At 38.3% G+C, this 15,530-nt stretch overlaps 1 protein-coding gene across 1 annotated transcript in view; it reads left to right on the top strand.

The window, feature by feature from the left end:
* LOC140234713 (uncharacterized) overlaps nt 1-14,776 on the top strand; it is a 19,373-nt gene extending 4,597 nt beyond the window's left edge. The window contains exons 5-16 of the mRNA XM_072314746.1: nt 1,118-1,203; nt 2,295-2,528; nt 3,359-3,512; nt 5,506-5,539; nt 6,841-6,899; nt 8,181-8,272; nt 8,991-9,087; nt 9,832-9,933; nt 10,788-11,876; nt 12,650-12,889; nt 13,604-13,676; nt 14,502-14,776. Coding sequence (XP_072170847.1) covers nt 1,118-1,203; nt 2,295-2,528; nt 3,359-3,512; nt 5,506-5,539; nt 6,841-6,899; nt 8,181-8,272; nt 8,991-9,087; nt 9,832-9,933; nt 10,788-11,876; nt 12,650-12,889; nt 13,604-13,676; nt 14,502-14,599 — 2,358 coding nt within the window. The 3' untranslated portion in view covers nt 14,600-14,776. The remainder of the gene's footprint in view (nt 1-1,117; nt 1,204-2,294; nt 2,529-3,358; nt 3,513-5,505; nt 5,540-6,840; nt 6,900-8,180; nt 8,273-8,990; nt 9,088-9,831; nt 9,934-10,787; nt 11,877-12,649; nt 12,890-13,603; nt 13,677-14,501) is intronic.
* Nucleotides 14,777-15,530: the final 754 nt, after the last annotated feature.

Here is a 15,530-nt window from a genome sequence, read left to right as displayed (position 1 = left end):
CCTCTAACTGCACTACAATGTATGAAGCCAGCAAGTATCATCAACATACCCCAAACCATCTTCAATACACAGTAAATATAAAAATAATTTCAAAACTTTAACTTCTTCATCATTACCCTGAGACTACATAACCCAGCACTTTCCCAGCACAAGTCCCCTGGTTGCAGCTGTTGTGCCCTGAGGCAAGGCACTTTATCCTTATTGCCAAGTCCTTCGGAAGGGACTTTTAGCCATCGGTCCTGTTGGTGCTTGCTTACAAGCACACTTCTTTCGTGGCTATGTAATGCAAATCAATTAAATATCGTACATCAAAAGGAATTCTTCCCTTTGTATTGCCTCGAGCTCTGACATAATTGTAGTTTGTGAAATAGGAATGATACCTCGGCTGGTATAAAGAGATTTGTTGCAGTTTGAATGTTTTTTACAACATCTATCATGGGAAGGATAAAGCATTTTATGTCCTTTGTTCCAGATGAAACAAAGCACATATTCCCTTAGACTCTTTCGCACAGAATTATGTGACTCAAATGATTTTATAGTCACATAGCCAAGTTTATTCTATCAAAGTTCCCGTAGGATGCCTTATGAGATGAATCAGTGGCATTTCAATGCTCATAGGGGATTTTGTATTAACTTTTGTATAATATTTGTGAAATTCTTTATGATCTGTAATACTGTTGACTCATTGAGTCCATACAAAATATCTACTAAACTGGATTGAAATGAAGTGAAAATACTTTTTATTTATCATGATTTGTTTTCGTTCAGTCACTAAAGAAGCAGTGAATGCTTGTAAGCAAGATACCACAGGACTGACAGCTTCAGGTCTCCTGCAAATAACTGAGCAATGAGGATGGAGTACTTTCCCTCCCCACAACCACCACTGTTAAAGGACTCAAAATAGGGGCTTCATGATTGATAGTGCAAGGGCTTCTCCACTGCACCCTATACCAACCCCTTGGTATCTTATCCTATTAATTTCTCCTTTAAAGTCTGTATTTTCAAGATGCTGGTCCTGATCTTTGTTAGAGCCTTATTCCATGTTATCATCGGGCATGTCTGACATCTTTTGTAAAGCTCTGTGATATTTTCTTTTTCTCCTCCCTTCATGTTGCAGAAAGAGAAATCAGGCAGTTCAGCACCAGTCAGCAAATCATCCATGAAGAGCTTTGAAGCACTTGTCAAGTTCTGCGAGGAAGCAAAGTAAGGCTGCTACAGAAGGCAGATTTTGTTCATATAAACTGAAAGCTACACTACCGTATTTTCATTCTTTATTTGGTGGTGGAATGGTTGAATGGTTAGAGCAAGATTAAGTAAAATCTTAGTTCACTGGTCCTTTGAAAATCTTGCAGAAATATGAACTTCCAGATTTTTAGTTTTGTGCACTCAATGAATCATTTTAACAAACTACACCTTGCAGGTAGATGTGTTAAGGTTTGAATTCACGTTGACTTGGTACTTGTGACAACCGTAAAGATTATCTGAAGTGCAATTCAAGAAATTTGGCTGTGCTATGAGTGCACTTACATTTTGGTTTAATCACTTCTTCATCTAGAATGCACTTCAGTCAATGATAAAATGTCACTTGTACAACAAAGTTTCTTTACTCTCTTGCAAGAAAGCACTGCTGAAAAATTATCAACAAGAAAACCATAATCATATCATTCAGGAAATGTGCTGCTCAGTGTGTCCTTTGCATAATAGCTATTGCTGAATGCAAGAATGTTCGATCTATTTATAACACAATCTTACATTGTCCTGGGCTTCAGAGAAAAAGAAAAATAGGAATTGCTTGTATGGATTTTCTTTTGATGAATTAACAAATTAGCAGCTACTAGTTCAAGATACATGTATATTTGGCAGTTTATGACTGTAGCAACCACTATTTGTGACTGGAAACTTTCCCCTAACAGAAAGATATGATGAGGGTGTTAGTCACCTGTTACCGACAGATCAGACTTTTCAATGAAGCTTCATTAAAATGAATCGTGACAGACGGAAGTGGTAATTGCTGTGAGCCCAAATGTTCTGTGGTCACAGTTTTGTTAACTGTGCATATGCTGTAGATAAAAATTTGTGGTGTTGTCAGCAAGATTGATTTAAATTGAATTTGTTAGTGAAGAGGTTTATATTTGTAAGCTCTGACACTCAGTGGACTTGGCTACTTCACTACTTGGTCATGTTTTGATGGATTACTGAGTGGCGATGAAAAAGTTTGGTAAGTTATTAGTGAAGTGGCTTGGCACATAAAGGGTTGCCTTTTGCACCGTATGTCTTCTCAATTTCATACATAGTTGCCGACATGGTGTCATTGCCAAGTACTTTGGTGACAAGGCACCCGAGTGTGCTGGAATGTGTGATGTCTGCAAGACACCAGAAGTCGTCAAGAAGCGGCTGGACGAATTGCAGCGTGGGATACTCGGAGGGGATGCCAAAAAGAATCACATGGGGCGTACGTACATTGAGAAAAGGCCCCTGAACCAGCACGACGATGAATTGTATGGTGGAGGCAAATTTGGAAGGGACACGTAAGCATGCTCATTCTATATCATATCTGGCATGAAAAATTTAAACACATTGTTGCCACTGTTTAATTGGGGCACTTGAAAATTGGAAACTACTGTATACGCCATATATTTCGCGAGTCTAAATTTTCGCAAATTGTGAATTCCCGACGATTTCGTGAGTGGTTAAATTCGCGATCATGGAGTCCTGTACTGAATGGAGAAGTGTCACATTCACGTCAGGATCAGAGTCAATATTTTCGTGTGTCTTTAATTTCGCGAATAGCACCTGACTCTCGAAATTCTCGAAAATAAAAACCTCGCAAAATATTTGGTGTATACAGTACTTTAATGGGACATTATCACAACATCATTTGCCAGACAGCTACAGGGCATTGAATGATAATTGTTATGAAAAATATATTGATCCCAAGAGGCATAACTATCAAAAATTGGGACAAAAAAAGAAGAAGGTAAAACTCAAGCAGATGTAAACAGTTAGCTGCAAATTGCAACGCATACATGTCAAGTAAGTGTTTATGCTATTAGTTTGCCGCTTTTTTTTTTTTTTTTTCATTTCACCAGCCGACTTTGTGAGGGTTTTTTTTTACTGGACTAGCTGTGAATTGTAATTCATTTTATAGTGTGGTTTGTGTGACATTGTGGACTGCCAACAACCAGCACTGATGCTATAATTTTATTATTTTTTTCTTCTTTTGAATAACTTGAATGAGTTGTAGGGCCTAAACAAGATCAAGGTGGGTGTGTGTGAGAAATATAAAGGAATTGTAACTGCAGACCAATTTTCATTCCCATTTCATCTAGACATGAGTCAATCACATATCTGTCCACAGAACATACGTCGGTAAAAAGCGCAGGCCGACAGACTGGTCAGATGATGACGACTTCAACTCGGACGACAGTGATGATGATGATGACCGAGATAATGAACAGAGAAAAGCCGCCATGAAGCAACTCATTCAGGACCAGTTCAACAAGAGAAGAAAGGTAAAACAATGTCATTCAGTGGACAGACTGCACCACTTCTTTCAGCTTCATTGTTGTTGAAATGTAATTAACTGCATGCTTAATCAGCCTCCCACCAGCTTCTGCTGCTTTTACCTTATACATCTGTCATTAATGTAACCAAGCAATGCCAATGACACATAGCTTGCATTGTTCTTTGTGGGGTGGTTTCATTTTCTTGAAAGTTGCAATTGAACTTAGATGGGGGAAATGAACACTGATGCAATGTATATCATCTCCAAGATGGGAAATATCTAGCTCTTGACAAGGGATGACTGAGATTTATTTCTCATTTCATTCCTGCAGAACTTGATGGCAATTTTAATCACTCATGGAATTTGCCTGTCTTGTCCAAATTCATGAAATGTTTGGTGTAAAATAGCAATTCGTTTTGAAGTGAGTACCTTAACCCTAAAGGGGCCGGGCTTTTTTGGCTATGCTCAGACCGGGGGGGGGGGGGGGGGGGGGGGATTCCGCCCCCCCCCCCCCCCCCCCGAGTGAGATCTCGGCCATCGGTGGTGCTATCGCGATGAAATTTTGCATGCGTGAGACCCGTGTCATAATCTACAAGATTGTGTCATAAGATTTTTTGAAACAATCAATTTCTAATTTTAATTAATTGATTATGCAAATTAAGCTCAAGGTGATATTCTAGCTTAATTAAAAGCATTGAGAGTCTAATTTTTGATCTGTAAATCTGTTTTAGCATATTCAACAATTGTACATCACAAAAACTTCCAAAACTCATTTCAATTCTTATGTATTTTATTGTTTTCAGAATTTCTTATGTATTTCCTTGTTTTTCAACTTTTGTTTTTTCTTTGTTTTTTCATTGGAAATTGTCACTGACCACTTTTCTACCATAATTAGCACAAAATTAATCAATGAAAGTGATTAATTGTAAAAATAATCAGGTTTTTATGCCTTTCATGACAGAGCACTGTTTTCCATAGGAAATGTACACAAAATCACAAAATTGTGCCCGATTTGGAGCGACATTCCGTTACAAAAATGGGCGTGGCTTCGCAAAAGTATGCGCGGACGTTGCAAATTTGGTCTCAAAAGTTGCGCGAGACTTGAACGAAGAAAGTCAAGAAGCCTCGCGATGAGGCCTTCTCGCGTTACAGAATTATAGCGCGAAACGTCGAGGGGGGGGGGGGGCGGATTCCGCCCCCCCCCCCCCCCCCCGGCCCTTTTAGGGTTAATTAGTAATGAGGTTTTCTGTTGGAGAATTGCATCTGAGAATTAATGGAAACTGGGGGGGATTGCCTTGCGACAGTGTGAGAGATATCATGAAGTCAGGCTACATGTTACATGAGGAATTTTTCTCACTGGCATGAGTTTTTTGAGGAGGCATGTGGCCTGTACAGATAGCTTTCTTACATTTTACTTCTATGTCTGTGGCAGCGAGTATGGATCACTCTTGGGCAGATACATATGGATTTTAGTTCTTTTTTGTTTTTTTATTACGTAGGTTTAGCATTTGAATGAGGTGTATGCATATAATTCTGACAGATTAAAAAAGGTGACAGAGGTCTTAAAGCCACTCTTTATCATTTGCAGATGAAACAAAAACCCAGCTTTAGTTCTTCAAAATAGTTCTACAATAAGAGTTAGGGATAGAAACAACCAATGTAAAAATGTATCAGTATAATCACTGTTAAGTATTGTTAAATATACAAAATGTTAACAATAGTTTTATTAAAATTGTTTCTAGACAATACTGTCCACAGTTATGGTTTATTGAGAAAACCAGTGATATTTCCTTATATTTTAGGCTTTATTGTGAAGTCTTCATATGATAGGATGTTATGCGCTACAGCCAACCTACACATATCATGTATCAAATGTGATAAACCAACATTTTCAAAATCATTACTCCCAAAGGTTAATGGTGCTCTTGATGATGGTACAAGGTTTTTATTAGTCAATGTGCAATGAGTGGGGCTACATTTGATCATTGTCATTTATACAGAAGCAGAGAACAGAAACAACAGCTGAGGTGCCAGGTGAGAACACAAGAAATTTCTGTCGAATAGCGGGAGAGATACATTTGTAACGTTGTCATTGTATTTGCTCTTCATCAGAGCTTGGATTGGGTCTTTAATTTAAGACAGTGGAAAGCTTAATTGTTAAATGATTATACCCCCGCCAAACGAAGTTTGAAGGGGGTATATAGGAATCAGCGGATGGTCGGGCGGTCGGTCCGTTGCAAATCTTGCGTCGCGAACTACTTCCTCAGTTTTCAACCGATTCCCATAAAACTTGGCACAGATGTGTGCCTTGGGTTGTAGATGTGCAAGACGTATTTTTTGACAGTACCCAAAAGTACGTTGCCATGGTAATGGCATATTATGGGCAAAAATGGGTACAAATCTTGCGTCGCGAACTCCTCCCACAGTTTTTGATCAATTTTTATGAAATTAGGTACAGATGTTCATCTGAATATGTTAATGTGCAAGACACATATTTCCGCAGTGGCAAAAAGTGCGTTGCCATGGTAACGGCATGTTATTGGTGAAATATAGGGCAAAATGCTTCATGGCAAAACTGCTTCATCAGTGTTCTTCCAATTCTCATGGAATTCATATTGAATGTTTGTCTTAGGATATAGGTCAGCATGACACATTTCTTGACAGTGACAAAAAGTATGTTGCCATGGTAACAGCTCACATATTATGAGCCAAAATGATGGAAAATTTTGTGTTGCAAACTACTTCCTCGGTTTTTGCCCAATTTCCATGAAACTTGGTACAGATGTGTGCCTTTGGTTGTAGATGTGCAAGACGCATTTTTCGACAGTACCCGAAAGTATGTTGCCATGGTAACGGCATATTGATGGCAGAAGATCAAGGAAAGATCTTGCGGATTTAACTACTTCCTCAGTTTTTTGACCAAAGCTTATGAAATGTTGTTTTGACCAAAGCTATGAAATGTTGTTTGGCGGGGGTATAACCAGTCGCTGTAGCGACATTTCTAGTTGGTTTTGACTGCATAAGTCTCCCACACCTCTTGTCACATATTTAAGTTACCAGGCTGATTTTTGCTACAAGTGCAGAGTGATAAAAAGATGAAACCTGAGGGAATAGCCAAATTAGGAAAATGTCAAAGTGGACATAGTTTTATAAAGTTCGGATGTTCACCAGAGAAAGAAAGTAATAGAGTGGATTATGGTATTAGATCAATCTTATCAGTGAATTCAATGATTGTTGTACATTTTGTCATTCCACTGTGGAGCATCCCTACAAGACAATGAAAAGCAGGCTAGGTATTTCTTGTAAATCCTTCACATTCCATCATTTCATTATAGATGCTAACTGTCTCTTGAAGGATGCCAGTAGTAGCAGGCTGCCCGGGCTTACTATCAAGGTAAAATTTTGGATATTAATAATAATTTTGTAAAAAGTTTTTGTCGAGCCCACCGCAGGTGCGGGTAGACTAAGGGATTGCCTCCGGCGTCTGTCCGTCCGTCATCCGTCCGTAACGCTACAAAAACTTAAATAACTCTCTACTGAGGACTTCAATTTCAATCAAACTTGGAGGGAAGAGTGGTTACAGTATACAAAGTTACCAATTTTACTAAACACGAAGGTCACCTGAAGGTCAAAGGTCACAGGCAGGGGTCAATGAACTTTGGGGCCCAATGTTAAGTTTTTACAGCACATTTCGATTATGGCTCATAACTTTTAATGTATAATGTCCGTTTGTGACCAAACTTGGATGGTAGATGTCCCTTGGGGAGTTGAAGGTCACCACAAGGTCAAAGGTCATAGGCAGGGTCAATGAACTTCCGGGAGCTAGAAAAACATCAATTTCTTCTACGCGAATGGGCGAGACACAATTTGGCACTTGCCTTGTTTTGTATGCGACTAATTCCGTTGGCCATAAAAAAGAATGGAGAAGGCTTGATTTTGTTGACAAAAGCGTTGAACAATTTGCTGCTGCCTTCACTAGGTGCTTTTTGCACAACCACTTGGATCATTTTATATAAATGTGCAGCATTCTCTTCTCTATGAATTTTGTGATGTTGTGTTCTGGTCTACTTATGAAACCTAGAGAAGTTTTAAGACACTTGTGAAGAAACAAATGTGATGTATGAGACCTAGTCACCAAGTGACCCTGATGAATATGCAGACATCAAATCTTTGAAAACTGCAAATTGAAGGGATGTGGTGAGGAAGTAGGGAAACTGATGTTTGTTCAAGGATAAAGAGTTTCACATCTTCACCATCAGCAACTTTCTCAGAGTATCAGAGCAAGGTGGTGACAGATCGCATTTGACAAACCTTTCCCACAGATGAGATATCTTAGATAACCTTTGAACTTACATGTTTGATGGATCTGATGATGACATACAGTGATATGTTTGGGTGGTAGGTATAGAAGGCTTCACGGTGCACCACGTATTCTTTCTGGAGTATGTGAGTGGCCGTGAAAAGGGCCTACCCAATCCTGATTCCCGAACCCCGAACCAATTCCCTTGAGAACGGCGAGAACATGCTTGCCGAAACGTTGGGATTGGGTAGGCCTTTTTCAGGGCCACTCACATACTCCAGAAAGAATACGTGGTGCACCATGAAGCCTTCTACCACCCAACGTTCTACCACCACTGAAGCCTTCAGAGATTTCAGTAATATGTTTGCAACGCAGGTCAGAGAACATTGCATGCAGCTTCTTCAGCAGTCACTGGCAGAAAATATTAAAGTTGCATTTCCTGATGAACCCGAGAGACTGCTGAGCAGGTAAGCAGGAATATAATTTGATTATTGATAAGATACAGGTTGTAGATAGAACATTTGCCACAGCATCTGTGATTTACTGTGAAACCTGTATATACTAGTAGTGACTGCTAGAGGGGAAACATGATTGCCCATTGAGAGGTGGCCCCTATAGGCAGGTTACTGCCCAATTTAATTTTGTTTGAATTTTTTAAAGATAAATGTTACATGCATGTCTCCAGCACACACAAAAGGGATGCAAGGGGTTATAACATGTTAATAAATGTCATGTCATGAAAATTGTTCAGAGCAAAACCTTTCTTTTTTTATTGTTACTTTTTTAATTGATTTCTTTTTTTGTGTTATTGGTTAAGTCTGTGGTTAGCCAGTAGCAAGGACTTGCTGGCATTCAGAAATGAGATTAGTGGTATAAAAGTGACTTTGGGAGACTACTGGCAGATAGGGTTAGACCTGGAGTTTGTGGGCCCAGTACAAAATGAAATACTGTAAAACCCGAAACATTCTCGGCTTGAAGCTTCTGCACATTGGAGCCAACATGGCCTCATTAAGAGTTCATTTTTTATTGGTTATTTTGTGTTGCATAATTCTAGTGTATATTTATTGGTTTTGTGTTTGATGCAGTTGTGCCACAGTAATCATTGTCCCTATCCTGAGTCAGTTTATCTTCAGTGTAGACCTTTCCACAAACACAAACTTTCTGTTTTCATACAACCTTCCACAGAGATGCTAAAGCCCAGTCTTGTGCGATCCGTAGTGAGCATGCTGTGTTTCAGGCAGCCAAATCCAGCAACCTCTACAAGGCTAAAGTGTTCAGTCAGGTAATGTAAATCACTTTCAACTCGACTAGGATAATTGTTGATATTCAGTAAGTTTGACTCGTCCCCATGATACCAGTGTAAAGCTGAAGGCACTAAAACTTCAGGACTCTGCAAAACAGAGAATAGGTTGTGAAATGAGCGCACTGATTTTTTTTTTTTTTTTTTTGATAACTGAATGTTTAATATCTGAACTACCTCAAGTATGAATTCAGTGTCTTAGAAAAAGTACTGCTATCAAAAGTTGTGTAAGTTTTTATAAAGCATTGTGTTATGATGTCTTGAATTGACTTAAAGCATTTAAATGCTTAAACTCCTGTGCAATCGACTACATGTACAATGTGTACTTCTAAACTTCAGGGCTGATTTTACCACACTCGTGTTTTTCTGGTAGCCTGCTTTATTTTCTGAATCTGTCTTTTTAAAGTGAGTATGTTGTATGAAACATCAGACTCTGGAATATTGAAAACAAGTAGAATTATCAGGAAAATGCCAGATATAAAAAAAAAAATCAAAGCCTATCCAAAAATGTGTTCTCTGGTTTGATGTGACCCAGACTACAAGTCGGAGATAATAGTATATTACAGTATATTATAATATATGTATAATATAGCAGTATGATATAATATATTATATAATAAAAGTTATATCTATTGTAATATGTAATAGATATTAGTATTAATGAAAAATTATTTCGAAGTGTCAGCATTGATGACCCTTTTGATGTTTTTACCTGAACTCTTATAGGTGAGGGAGATCAAGAAGATGACGACAGAGTCCAGGTTACATGAACTGTTGTTAAATCATGCACATGATGAAGATTGTGACACAGCAATGTCCAATCACAAGGTGAGTCATCTCTGTCTTTTATTTTATAAAGCATACATGTAAGTTACTTTCATAATCGACTTGGCTGAAATTGGTTTTCTTGATAACATGATCTTCAGATGTTTTTATTGTAAGAAAGAATAGAATGATGGAGACATGGGTCATGGCTGCTTGATATATAAATGAAATTTCCTGAGGGTTGGTTTTTTACTGATTTTATAGTACTTAGTACGATAAACCGTGATATATGATAAAATACAATACCGTCTCTTGAAAATACAATTTTTGAATTAACAAAAAAAAAAATAATAAGCCAATAAACTGCAGAAAACCACTTCATCACATAGAAAGATGGACTACTAAATTCCTGCAACCCCTACAAAAATGTTGAACGACGAGCCTAAATGGACGGGAAATATGCGGATGCTTTACAATTTTGTCATCAATGTTGATGAAATAGCATCATAGTACTTGCCCGTTCTTACAAGGGAAACATTTTTTCTGACATTTTACTGGCCAAAGGCCAATGGGCTTGTGGTAGTGTCAAGATTTCATGAAAAGCTGATTTTCCTCTCCAAAATCTGATCTTTTAGGATATTCCATCTGTGTTTTGTTTTGTTTTTTGTTGTTTTTGTTTTTGTTTTTTTAAATGTCAAGGAGTTGGCATCTCTGCCAAAGACATATGCAGCAAATTAAATAACTGCTACTCCAGAAAAGAAAAAGTGAGACAAACACACACTAAATTGCAAGCAAATGCAGGAAAAATTTAACTAGAATGAAAACCTATTTGTAGATTCTGCTGATGATAGACTGCTTGTGTTGAGGGCTGCCAATTAGATGTAATGGGAATGTGAACTTTTTATTCAAATTCTCAGGAAACTTCACGCCAGACAGCCAAAGGTCCACCCCTTCCCACTCTGCCGGGATTCTGCACAGCTTCCTCAATGCTTGCAGCCCAACAACTTCAGGGAGGAGTCTCTTCCTCGGACAAAAAATCTCGGACATCCAAATCTTCGCCATCTGAAGTTGGAGCGGAGAAGTCAAAAGGAGTGTCAGGGTTTCCCTCTGGTTTCCGGAAGGCATCATCTTTGCTGCAGTCGCAATCCACTGAGGTCAATGCCTTAAAACCTGCTAAAAATGAAACAAATGAAGATGCTGCTTGTAGTACTACCGAATCTGTTGCGCTTTCCTGGTGCGAGAGTGCAGGAATGAGTTTCGCAGGGGATGCGGGCGAGTGGGAGTCGTCCACAGCGGAAGGATTTGAAGACGGAGACTGCGATGACAATCAGGGATGCAGCTTCCTCAGCAAGGCGGAGCTTGATGCGAACGAATACCGGTCTGATGATGAAGACAAAGCTGATGACGGTAGCAAACTAAGCGCCAGCTCATGTCATGATGCAAAGCTTGTCAGTATCATGGACAACAGTGATGGTACCAGCAGCATACGAGGAGCACGGCAAAGTGAAGAACACGAGAGTGGGCAAAGTGTGGGTCGAGCTGTCTCCTGTCTTCATTCATCTCGATTGCAGAAAACTAATGTTATTAGCTTGACCTCTGACAATACTGGTGAAGATTGCCGTGCTTCTGATGAAGAAATGCTCGTGATTGACGAAAGGGAGATAGATTCTGGAGCTGGCATTGAGTCGTCAAGTTGTCGAAGCAAGAGGGATTCCAAGAAACTCATTAGTGAGGACGAGCATTCTGGAGCTGTACCACATGGCAGGGGTACAGTCCAGTCTTCATGTAATCCCTGCAACAGTGATGCAGTGGCAGATGGTACCTGCATTGATGCTAAAGCTGATAAGGGAGACCGTGTGGACGACCTGCATATGACACCTTCAAAGGAAGAAAGACTTCTGAATCATGCATCATGCTCAACTTCAACTAGTTCCACAATGGACACATCTGATGTCAAACCAACTGCTGTGGATGTTACCCTTGAGGCCTCCAGTACACAAAATCATGTATGTTGCCATACACTTCTCATTGAGATGCAATGCAGTAAACCAAGACTTTTTAAACATGCAAAATGCTGTTAAGACTAAATTCTACATCTTTTTAACCACATTTTCACCAGGCATGCATATTTCTTTCTCAGCATGTAAGCTAATTACCCTTGAAAAGAAGGTTAAGTCAATTTCAAAGCACAGGATATCCTGATAATTTACTTCTAACTGCTTAGGCTCAGAAGATGCATACACATCTTGGCACTATTTCTTTAGCAACTGTATGTCTCTTGTACATGAGTCTCTTTAAATTATCCTATTATCTCTTTAAATGATTAAATTACTTGCAGTAAACTATTTTCATTTTTTTGTTCAATGTAGAGTTATCAAATTATTGTGTGATTTTCCCCATAATTATGGTAGCAAGTAGAAAAACTAAGGAAACTGAGAATATGATAAAGTTTGTGATGTAATATTAAACTTTGTGGTTTTAGCAGTGACCCTCTTTTTAGCTACACTGTAGCAAATGATCTGAGACTTCCATACATGAGCAAAACGTGGAACTTTCTGTTTTCAGAGGAAGCGTCTATTTTGCAAAAAAAGAAGCAAACATATAAAACACACACACATTCGCACTTCCCATAGCATTTACAATATTCTAGTTTTCTAGCATGCTTCAGCCATCTGTGTTTTGCTTCATGGCTTTTTTTTTTGTCATATCTTTGAAATTCTGTCACAGCTGTTTCTGCCTCATGGTCACTATGTATCTCCATTTTGCGTGGGTGGTTCAGGTCAAGTCATCTTTAAGTGCCATTAAGTCCGGGGGTATCAGCAACTCGCCAAGCTCAAATGGGGCCAAGAAACGTGTCACCTTTGACCCCCACATCGAGGACAATGAGAGGTCAAAGGGTGAGTCGCTGGAAGAGAAGCGGAAAGAGGAGAAGCTGTCTCAAAGTCTGCATAAGCTTGCTGCCAATGCGGTCGTCAAGTACCTGACACCTTTCTACAAGGACGGAAAATTTGCCAACAAGGTATGGAGAGACTGATTCTTCCCTTAATCTCGTGACTTGTGTCATTTTTCTTGTTCCAATGTACAAATAGTGAATGGTCATGAGTGCGTTTGTAAAAAATTTTGCATGAATAGCGCACCTCATCTTTCACCAAGTGTGAAGTCTTGTTCCATTGCTTGAGTTAAAGACCATACAGTATTTATTTTATACAACACCTCCAACACCAACAGATGTGGTCCACACAGATCCTTTAATTTAGCACAGAAGTGGCAACCATTTTCTGTGAAAGGCGACTGAGTAGCACAGTCACAGTAAGCTGACTAGAGTGGGCCAGTATGATACGACACAGCATTGCTCAGCTAGACTCACAGGGACTGGAACCTAGGCCAGTTGATTGCAAAGCAAACACGCTACTGCTTGGGCCACCTCGTGGCCTCTGTCTGATGCCAATTTCCATACCACATTCGTAATCTATTTTTTCTCAAATTCATTCATTTAGGGAAATGTTTCAAGTTGCCAATTTTGGTACAGTTTTTAACCACACTTTTTTAAAGGAATTTCAAATTGGTTCTGCTCTGTATTGATAATGTTCAAGTAGGTAAAAGCATACATTATCAATATTTCATTTATGATTTATTCTACTTTCTCATGCATACATTTAGTGATCGCAAATATTCCTTGAGGTGAGATTAGATGATGTTCAATAGTGTACGCTATTGATATATTTCTTTTCAGGATTTGTTCAAGTCACTGGCTAGATGTTTGTCTCATCAACTTGCAGCCAACAAACTAGTCACGAAAGTCAATGGTAAGAAAGGATTTTTGTTCTTTATCATCTTATTGAAAAAGCACCCATGGAAAAAGTTCATGGTCTTTAGAAATCTAGAATGAATTGACATTTTCTTGTTCAGACAGAATTAATGAACAGAAAGGATGTCAAAAGAAAGTTGAGATAGAAATCATTTTTTTTTAACCAAGTGATTTCTGATTTCCTTGTTTTTGTTTTTTGCATGATCATTGCATGTAAAACAAAAACCAATCTCTGCTTTCTTTTTTAACCAATTGATTCCTGATTACCTTGTTTAAACTTGATGATTCAATGTCAAAGTTTATTCAGTGACTTGGAAAGTATTTTATGCATGATGTTTATTTCTTTCAAAATTTTGTTAAGTGTAGATAGTGTTGAATGTTGCATATTTTGTATATTTCAATCCCAAACAAATTGATAGTTCTTTCCAAAATATGATGACTCTAACATAAAACAGTTATGTGTGTTTTTTGTTTTGTTTTGTTTTGTTTGTTTGTTTGTTTTTTAAATCAAGCTGTCATGTATAAATGGACTGCACATGACATACATATAAAAGCTAGTATGCCAGTTTTCAGGCAAAAGCCTCAATTCAGGCCCTGGTAGCATCAAGGTTCAGGCACTTTTTTGTACAAAGTAGTTCATGTAGTATGTATTTCAGGCCTTCTCTTCCATTCTAACTGGGATCCCTGTAAAAAGTACTATAATCTGTGAAACAGGACACTTGTGGAATGATTGAATGGATTGTTCCATGTAAAGAAAATAAGTCTCTACTTGATTAGCTTTATTTCTTTTCTGTCTTTGTTGGTAATATATTAAACTCTGCAGTGAAGAAACATGCCAAAGCAGCTGTTACGGATTATTTCAAGCATCACAGCGAATGTAAGTCAGCCGAGGATCTTCCCCCAGATGTGGAAAAGAGTTGAGTTAAGAAATCACTGTTATTGTATGGTTAGGATACTAGAATTGGAGTATTACTGAAAAAAAAAAAAATATGTTGTGTAACAGGGAGCCTTCTTCAACAATTTTGACATATTATTCTAATAGCTGCAGGTGGCTGCTGGGTTTAGAATCTAAGTCAAGCTGGGATGTGTTTGGATCTTGGATAGTTTCATCGGCCAAAAAATTTCCTCTTTCTTTTTCTCTGTGAATTATTTATAGCCATTATGTGCTCATCCAATGATATCGTGAAAAGGGAGTCCTTAAGAATTATCTTAACTCCAGCAGTAATTGACCATATCCCATTTTCAATATAAATACTCTCAATGTTGAACTTGAAAAAGTCATACAGGTCTTGTAGACCTCAATGTTAACCTGTAGGTGTGAAACAGTACCATTCTTTTCTCTTCCTTTATCCATTGTAACGGTCTAAAGATTGTTGCTTGCTGCGTGAGGCATTTCGCAACCAGCGAGTTATTGCAACATATCAGTTGTTTACAAAAGTAAAAAATACATTCTTGTTAAATGAACCTTTATCACATGTGGTTTTTGTAAAGTGTCATACTTTCCAAACAAAATATCACATATGACTGGTATTCAAAGGTAAGAGTATTGGTAGTCAGTCTTTTGTCCCTACAACCAAATGCCATGTTTATTTGCCATGAAACTGAACAGTAATAAATGAGCTGATTTATTTCCATCGCACAGATCATTTTTTATAGATTTTTTTTTTTTTTTTAATGGAAAATGTACTTAAATACTAGATGTATGTATTTCAGCAGGTAATTAGTAATTCCATTGGCAGTAATTAGGAGCAGGAATTTTATTCATCAGTGATATTTCTGGTTGAACTTTGTTTGTTTAACACTGTGATGGAAATATGTTTCTTGAATGACAGGGCAAGAGCAGGTGTCATTT

Source organism: Diadema setosum, chromosome 11 (assembly GCF_964275005.1).
Source record: "Diadema setosum chromosome 11, eeDiaSeto1, whole genome shotgun sequence".
NCBI classification, from domain to species: domain Eukaryota; kingdom Metazoa; phylum Echinodermata; class Echinoidea; order Diadematoida; family Diadematidae; genus Diadema; species Diadema setosum.
Note: the sequence above shows the minus strand (reverse complement) of the source record. Positions and strands in the feature narration are given on the sequence as shown.